Genomic DNA, 9,010 nt, shown 5'->3' on the forward strand with positions numbered 1-9,010 from the left:
TGTTTCCACACCTGTAATGTGACCTAAGCAACAGCAGTATACTATCAAAAGTAATTTGCTCAAATGTGTGCTTATTTTTCATTAGCCTGCTTAGACAATGTGTTTTGGCCTATTGGTGTAGTCTTAATTAGCATTAATTGATGCATGCTTCATATCTGACTGGCTGATACAACTGGCTGTTCTCGGGCGCATGATACTTGTGTTTCATATTCACAAGTGTCCCATTTTGACTGTGTGCATACAGTTGTGTTTTGTGTGTGTGTGTGTGTGTGTGTGTGTGCGTGTATGTGTTTTCAGACTCTCTTTTTCTTTTCTTTTTTTTTTCCTTTTTTTTTTTTTTTTTTTTTTTTTGCATGGTGGTGAAGCTATTAACAAACTTTCTGTAAAATAGACTTTTCTCTGAGAGAAAAGATTGATGGCTGAACAAAGCTAAATCCCTTCTTTCCTGCGGTCTGTACCTATCATTCACATACCGGTTGTGCAGTAGTTTGGTGTTTTGTATTCAGTGTGGCCCAGTCAGACAAATGAGTTCATTGTCTAAAAGATTGTTGTGTGGCATTTATGGAGCAAGTCTCTCAGCTCATATTTTACACAATTTTATACAAGGGAAAAAAAAGAATATATGTTGATTTTTAAAGGACTTGGTATTAAAAGAGAACCCAGACCCATCCTAAAGTTTTTCTCTCTTTTATACTTGTATTGTGTATAGTTTGCTAACAGTTGTGTATATGTGCTTGTAAATATTGTGAAGAGAAATTGCTCTTTTTCTCCAACTGGGATAGAATTATTCTCTCCATTGAAGAGACATTGGGAGCCAAAATGATGAAATGAAAATTTGTATGGGGAAAATAAAGTTATAATTTTAACACTGAGTTGTGTTTTCTGCGTTTATATTTTTTGTTGCTGTGTTCAAATACAAGTGTTTATAGACTTGGATGCATGAATATGCATTAAGAGCAATGGATACGATGAATATGGTTCAAGCTTGTCACAGTGCATCATGCATATAATTCATTAAATACCATGGGATTTGACTGTATCAGTTATCCAAAATTAGCGTATGGGAAGTCTATCTATCTATTTATCTGTCTATCTGTATGTCTGTCTACCTATCTGTCTACCTGTCTGTCTATCTGTCTATATGCGTACTTATTTTCACATTTTTTTAAAATCTCAGATATCTAGAGGCTAACAATAGAAACAAAAACGAAAATCTATCAATGAATATTTTATTCCTGCATATTCCCTCCTGATAACCCACGTTAAACCGCTACCACCGTCGATTCAATCCCTCGTCATTGCGCATGCGTTAACTGGAATACAGCGAGTGTGGTTGGTGACAGCTGTCCTGATGATATCGATGAACGGTGAGAGTTTTAAAACACGACATAAACATGTTTTCCCTTTTTGTGTTGACATGTAAATATTGTTGTGTTGGTGGAGTTATTTTGTATTGTTGAACTTGGGCTTTTTGAGTGAACTTTAGCTCTTGTCAGAGCTTAGCTTGCAGTTTGGTTATGCACGCAAACGCAGCTCAGACACTCCTCATTCAGCCGGAGCTAGCCAGTTATCGTTAGCTTTGGACCAAACACGCTGAAGTAACAGTATTATGAATTTTACAGCATCTGTCAACGCATGGTTACTCACATAAATGTATACGTGGTTTACGTGTGCTGAGGCATTTCTGATATTATCGGTTGCTAAAATAGCCACTCACTGCGACTGTCCTTGCGTGTCAGTGCAGCGTTAGTTTTTTTTCTGAGATTGCTTTGGCTAGCAGCTGGCAATGTGAAGAGTGTGCAACTAGCATCAGCTAGCGTCGCTAACATATTCTTTTATTGATGTCAGTGTCCAGTGGTAACAGCCACCCGCAAAATAACCAAGGGAAAAAACATAAAAAGAAAAGCAAGAAACACCGCAAAAGAACAAGCGAGGACATTCCTGGCTTGGATATTGGGTGAGTATTACCCACGTTCTAGATCACCACTGCGTGTAACGGGGCATGTTCCAGATTTTGCGGCAGGGTTTCTGTCTATGAGTATGTGCTAAAAATACATAAGGGAGGCCGAGGGACTCACTTCTCCAGATAAGCACACTGACTCATGCACCCCTCCCTCAATGTCTATTTTAATGTAACCCCGACAAATCTCATCAATACACATGGCGTGATTGAAAAACATTCGAGGGGAGTTCTCTGTTATGAAAAGGGGTACCTCTGGACCCAAACCAATCTCAAGAGAATTACATAATATGGTGATTCGACACTCGACATTGACGTATTGCTGTATGTTTACTGCCTTTTTGACAAGTGATTATTCACTTTTTTTTTGGTCACATCCCTAAAATGTCAAGTTTTACGCCGCGCTCTTTACGCGAACACAGTTAATGTTGTGTAAAGGAGCTGAGCATCTCTCCACCTAGTCTGTCACAGTCATTGTTAAGGTGCATACATTGGAACATACAGTCGTTCATATTTTAGCATGATCAGCTCCTTATTTCCATGCTGTTTTTGAAGAAATATGGGGGAGTAAGTTTTGTAACTCCTGTTAATTATTTGGGGTGAAACATGCAACCCAATTTGAGTCTCAGGTAGCTGCATATTTTTTACGCCTTAGGATTACTGAGAATTTTGATTGGGATGATGTGTAGATGGTAAAATGCCAGTATGAGTTAGCAGGAGTGAACAGACTACGCTTTGTCAAACACCTTTGTTTATATGAAAGCATAAATCCAGGTTACAATAGACATGTACTTTTTATTTTGTTTTCATGGGTATATGTGTCTAACGTGTGGAGAAAGCATTGAGCACCTTTTGATAGCTATAGGCTTCAAACTCTAGAATATGTTTATTAAGCAGTTTGCTTTTGAATGTTACAAATACTGGGGACAAATAAACAACTGGCTATTTGTACAAATTATACATTGAATGCTTATGTACAGGCTGTTAACAGCACTTAAAACCTTTGTTGATAGTGAAGCTGATTGCAGTAACGCTTTTGACTCGCTGTTTCTCTTTTGTCTTTGCTACCTTTGCCATACACCTCAGGTCCCAGATCTCCAACTCTGATGAGCTGTGTCACATCCTCACCATTCACAGATCTACAACCCCACCAAAGACTCCAGCCACCCCGCCGCTCAACCTGTCTCAAAGCCCCCCCGATCTCGAGCCCCCCGCTCCGAGCCCACACTCCGTGCCTATATCCATACCCATAACAGTGCTTCCTTCACCTAGCGTAGTATCATCTCCAGAGTCACTTTCCACTCACATTGCACCTTCACTGGGTTTACCTCCCGTGCTCTCCTCAACCCCTCCCACTCCGCTGGCCACATCCAATCAGACCACACCCCCGCATACACTGAGCCCACCGCCGCCCGACTTCACCCCTCCTCCAGCCGAACTGCTCGGGTCAGATGACGAGGAACAGGAAAATCCGGCCGATTACTGCAAAGGCACAGTATCAGGATGTTTTGAAGTGTTGTATGCCAAGTGTGCATAAAGCATGGTGTTCAGTCAACCATACAGATATTATCAAAATATGCCCAGTTATGATAGTTCTACATCATTTCTTTATCCCAAAGACTTGACGCAGATTCTGCTCAGTGGCTGAAACAGTTCGGTCATATTTTTTTTTTTTTTTTTTAATGTATATATTTTAGGTGGATATTACCCTGTGAAGATTGGAGATCTGTTTAATGGCAGGTACCATGTTGTAAGGAAGCTTGGGTGGGGTCACTTCTCCACGGTGTGGCTGTGCTGGGATCTGCAGTGAGTAATCCAGTGATTTTATACTTAAATCTAATCCTTAAGATTTAATTACTCTTTACTGGAAGGAGGGCTAGATTGTTAGAGTTATGGGTCGTGTCAAAGGTTTAAGCAATTGCAAAACCATCCGCACAAGCAAAGAAATTGGTTTTCCATGGACGTAATCTTTCTCCTCATTCTCATTATGTGAGAAATCTTTTTCGTGAAAGACCTATCTTTATTTTACATGCATTTCTGGTTAGTGAAAGGCTTTGCTGTTCAGTTCTTCAAACAATGTGAGGGGCTGATTTCTGTGCCAGTGCCTCATGTACTGTGTCTCTCTGTCTGTCTGTGTGTGTGTGTGTGTGTGTGTGTGTGTGTGTGTGTGTGTGTCTGTCTCTGTGTGTGTTTGTTCATGCACTGCAGGAGGAAACGCTTTGTGGCTCTGAAAGTGGTTAAAAGTGCCCAGCACTATACTGAGACAGCCCTGGATGAGATTAAGCTGCTGAGATGTGTGAGTGGAATACATATTTTAATGATGAAGTGAAACTTTTTTTATTACTTTATTTATTACTCTCTCAGCTCAAAGGCTTGTCTTAGGCATTGTTGAAGTTGAAGGCCACTAGGGTAATGATTTTAATGAGAAAGGAATCAAGGTATTATTTGAAGACAGCTTGTGAAAACCCTTTATTGTTCTGAAGTGACTTGATAATTGATGGTTAATTACAGTTCCACTGTTGTAGTTTGTAGTCTTGGCAATATGAAATTAAAATTAAATTGTAATTACAAGAAACAGTGTTCAGTTTGTTGAAATTTCATTATATTTCACATGAAGAGGTATTATCTGTAGAAACCAAACACATAAATTACATTTAAAACACAAATAGAATGTAAATAAATTAATTAAAAACAGCAGTTAATTAATATGGAATAAAGTAAAATGGATGTAATTCAATATTTTTAATTTTATAATTAAAATTTTATTTTAAAAAGTTAATAAGACATCAGTTTCTCATCACAAAGAACTACATATATATCAGTCCTTTGGTTTGAACTTCAGAAGCAGTTTTTTTTTAGAAACATTCTGATATTTAAATATATCGAACAGCACTTTTTAAATTTCAGTTGTTGTGAGTTGATAGTAGCTCAGAGCTGTACCGTTGACATTAGCGGTTTTGTTTGAGTGCCTCTATATTCTTGGGACTTAATTTCCTCCTCATGCGTTCAGGTACGAGACAGTGATCCTACAGACCCCAAACGGGAGACAATAGTCCAGCTTATCGACGATTTCAAGATATCTGGTGTCAACGGTGTCCGTATCCTTACAAATACCCCCCAACCCCCCTCCCCCCATGACCAATCAGTTTACTCCATTCTTATCTTTTTTTTTTTCTTCCTCTCCTCATGTTGCAGTGTGCACTATGTTTATTTTTTTTAAATCCTCTAAAAAAAAAGAAAAAAGCTGTCCTTGACTCATGGGCACCTCAGATGTTTGCATGGTACTGGAGGTGCTTGGACATCAGCTGCTAAAATGGATCATAAAGTCCAATTACATGGGCCTCCCTCTGGTCTGTGTGAAGAGTATTCTGCGACAGGTGGGTCACTGCCGTCTACACCTCCTTTACACGATGCTGTGAACACTCGAGTCGTGCGCTCCGCGTGTCTCTCCGTAAAACGCATCGTAACGCAGACCAAAGCCACGCTCTCAAAAACATACCATACGGCTCACAAAAAGACGACTAAAACACCCCCCCCCCCCCCCACTCCCCCCTTCGACTCTCTCACAGGTTCTCCAAGGCCTGGATTACTTGCACACGAAATGCAAGATCATCCACACAGACATAAAGCCGGAGAACATCCTGCTGGAGGTGAATGAGGTGTACGTGCGCAGGCTGGCGGCCGAGGCCACGCTGTGGCAGCGGGCGGGGGCACCGCCCCCCTCAGGCTCCTCTGGCAAGTCTCACTCTGTTTGCCCTCTCCTCGCTCACATACACACACCTGCTCTACACTCTCACCTGTATTAGCGTCAGGGTCGAAAGTCTTGGGGGGGGGGGGGGGTGGGGGGGGGTCGGTGAGTGTTTGGTTTAATGTTCATGACTGTTTCTTTAGATGAGTGTTTAGGGTATGAAGCATCGATCTGTGCAGACGTATTGCGTGTCCTGCATTCTTTCTTGGACATTTTTCGTGGTGTATATCTCACAGATATTTTATCTGGTTTGTTTCCTTATGCTGAAGGTCCAGACAGAACAGATATTATGTCATTTCTTCACAATACTACCAGTTAGTGTTTTTTACAAAGCTCCTTGTAGTAAAATGTTTTGTATCACCCGCTGACTCTTCTGACTATACTACACCCATTCCTTATTGGAGGTAATAACATTTCAACTGCAGTAAGGTCTGAGAAATCGAATACAGTTTTTCTCCATTTCTCTCACTCATATCAGCGCATATGACAAGTGCAGGCTCTCCACCCAATCAGACAAACAGAGAGCTTATTATGGTTGTCAGCTATATTGCTGTTTGGTCTGTACAAATACAGGAAAAGACAGGGCAAGGAGAGAGACTCCTCTAGAATGTTCCTGTGTGACAGTCGGGTTTTCTTAGCGTCACGGTCAGGCCTTTGACAGACAGCCATACTGTTACAGTCTACCTGCATGTTTTTATCTCTGCATATTTGTGCTTCTATCTCTCTGGTGAATATTCTGGTCATCCTCATTCTCTTCTCTGTCTCTGTTTGCTTTCTAACTTGGTCTTGTTTTTTTTTTTTTTTCCTGTTTGTTGTTTTTGTTTGTTGTTTGTTTGTTTGTTTGTTTGTTGTTTGGTTCTTGTTGTGTTATCATTGTGGTTTTCCTATCCTTCCCTTTTCTGTTCTGTTCTGATGGCAGTTAGCACCGCCCCAAGGGACAAACAGGTACGTCCAGAACTGTGCCTGCTTTAATAGGACAGGGTCCAGTTTTTTTTTTTGTTTTTTTTTTATCCCCCCCATGTGCAAATGCAATAACTCAGTTTCACCATATTTGACACCGCAACACATTACTTCACCTTGGCTCACCATTTAGCTACAAAGAGCATGATGTATTTTAACAGGGACCAGGCTCAAAGATTGGTGGAAAAAAGGCAGTATCATTGTCACTGTTTATGAGTCGAGTATTTTCAGTCATAAGCTGAAAGGTTGATTTTTTTTTTTTTTTCTTTTTGCCTTGAGGCCTGATAAGACAGGCGTGTCGTCAACTGCAGAGCGTAAACTGTAAGCATATAACCTGTCAGATTTTTTTTTGTTCTCACTGTCTTACGGTGCATATCCTTTTTCTTCCTTGTTTTCCCAATCAGTGAGTTTGGTCTAGTTAATCCATGAAACGGATCTACTGATCTGCTCTGCATTGCTAACCTTCCACTAACACTTTTTTGGGCTGTGTGAGGGCTTTTGCATGCAAGGCGGTTTAAAGTCAGGTAGCTGTTTAGACCTTGTTCATTTGGCTTTGGAAAATAAGTAAATAAATAAAGGAATAAATAAACGAACAAGAGCAAATTATTCATTTGCGTAGAACGAGAGACAAATTAAGTTATTGAGCGTAAAATGGTATTTGTGAGAAAACTTAGTTACGTTTTCTATTTGCTTTGAATGTTCTCCTAATGAGAATCAGTCGAGAGAGAGAGATAAGTGAATTGTCTGCGTCGTGTTTGAAGTCGATTTTGGTTATCTAGCAGACGCAGCTCCTGCTTAGCTAAGTGTTGCGTGATGACACAGGCGACAGTCAAATTGTTTGACTGTTTTGAATATGAATGAGCAGAAGATGGACAGCTTATGTGCAAACAGTTTTCCTTGGGGGTGCGCCGTGAGCCGTCTGTGATTAGGAATGAATGAACGGATGTGGGGAGTTGTTCCTCTGCTGTAACACTTTTAAGCGTCACCAAATGCATGGGACCGCAGATTAAGACGTCTTCGTTTCTAATGTTTTATCACACAGCTAAGCATAGCAGACTGCCTCCCCGTACGTTAGAGAAACGATATCATATTAGTGTCACTGAGAAAGTGCTGAATTTTATTTCTGCTATTTGAATCATTTGAATTTGTATTTAAAGCGTCTGAAATTATGCCAATTAAAACAGTTTTGATGTACGAAGTCAAATGTAGGACAGCTGTACTGTTGAAATGCTATTTGAACATATCAAGATTTTGCTAAAGGTGTCCAGATAGCTCTCCAGCTTACTTTATTTGACCTGCATTTTTGATAGACTTCGATCTTATTCATTCATTATTTTTTCTTTTTAAGTCTTGGTGCAAATCGACCATTGTCAACGCTGTAAGATTTTAGCCAGGTTTTTAAAGATAATCCGTTAAATCTAGGAAACAAATATCAGGAAGCGTCATTGGTTGTCGCAGATACCCTGTGCTCTGCCAGCAATGAATGCTAACCCCCATAGACGCAGTACACGCTTAACTTCGTCCCTGATTTTCCAGCACATGCGTTTTGTTTTAAGCCGGTTAGCTGTTAGCATCCTCTGGACATGTCCATACATCAGTGTAGCGCTACAGATCACACATGACCTTAACTGTCATCTCACTCCCTTATCTCATTTATGTTTTGATTTGCCATCTGTGTCTGTCTTTGTGCCTCCTCCTACACATTTGCTCCTCTCATTAGTCTGAGAAGTTTAATAATGGAATTGAATCAATTGAATGTGTTGTTTTTTTCCCCAAATTATATTCCAGTCAATTAGCTAGTTATTTGTGCGGCGTCTGAGGCTGCTAAACCAATTATTGTTCATTTCATGTTTACCACAACAGAGCGACATTAAAAGAGTCTGACCTTTTCATACACGCTTATACACGCACAGTCCTCGTCCTCAGGCCTTAACAAAGACCAGCATTATCTCTGGAATTTCACGTCTGTTTGTGCCGTTTGAATACGTGTCTGATTTTGACCCCCATAGGAAATGTAAAGCTGCAGCGCTATTTATTTATCAGCCAGACCGCTGCACAAGACCCAGAGGTCCAGTCGGCCCCAAGACGGGCCTTTTTCGAACGTAGGCGCCTGTATTTGCATAATCAGCGTTCAGCACTTTACAGACCCGCGTGGCACAGACGGCCGTGGCAACGTGAGTTCAGCAGGTCAAGACACGCAGCGTAAGACACACAGAGGTGTCAGCTGCTCCGACTGGACAACAGACATGGCAACCCAGACCCGTCAGCCCAAAAATAGACCCCACAGCAGGAAATGGTGAAGCAGTTTCAGATGTCAGCCTCTCCGAATACTGTAACCGCTG

The 9,010-nt window shown here is 40.8% G+C and overlaps 1 protein-coding gene across 1 annotated transcript in view; it reads left to right on the top strand.

Moving 5' to 3' along the window:
- The first annotated feature begins 968 nt into the window (after window positions 1–968).
- srpk3 (SRSF protein kinase 3) overlaps window positions 969–9,010 on the top strand; it is an 11,956-nt gene continuing 3,914 nt past the window's right edge. The window contains exons 1-10 of the mRNA XM_030785162.1: window positions 969–977; window positions 1,325–1,367; window positions 1,849–1,957; window positions 3,047–3,450; window positions 3,658–3,766; window positions 4,169–4,256; window positions 4,971–5,058; window positions 5,231–5,337; window positions 5,530–5,695; window positions 6,628–6,653. Of these exons, the coding sequence (XP_030641022.1) occupies window positions 969–977; window positions 1,325–1,367; window positions 1,849–1,957; window positions 3,047–3,450; window positions 3,658–3,766; window positions 4,169–4,256; window positions 4,971–5,058; window positions 5,231–5,337; window positions 5,530–5,695; window positions 6,628–6,653 (1,149 nt within the window). The remainder of the gene's footprint in view (window positions 978–1,324; window positions 1,368–1,848; window positions 1,958–3,046; window positions 3,451–3,657; window positions 3,767–4,168; window positions 4,257–4,970; window positions 5,059–5,230; window positions 5,338–5,529; window positions 5,696–6,627; window positions 6,654–9,010) is intronic.

The sequence above is a fragment of the Chanos chanos genome, chromosome 9 (genome assembly GCF_902362185.1).
Source record: "Chanos chanos chromosome 9, fChaCha1.1, whole genome shotgun sequence".
Classification (NCBI taxonomy): Eukaryota; Metazoa; Chordata; class Actinopteri; order Gonorynchiformes; family Chanidae; genus Chanos; species Chanos chanos.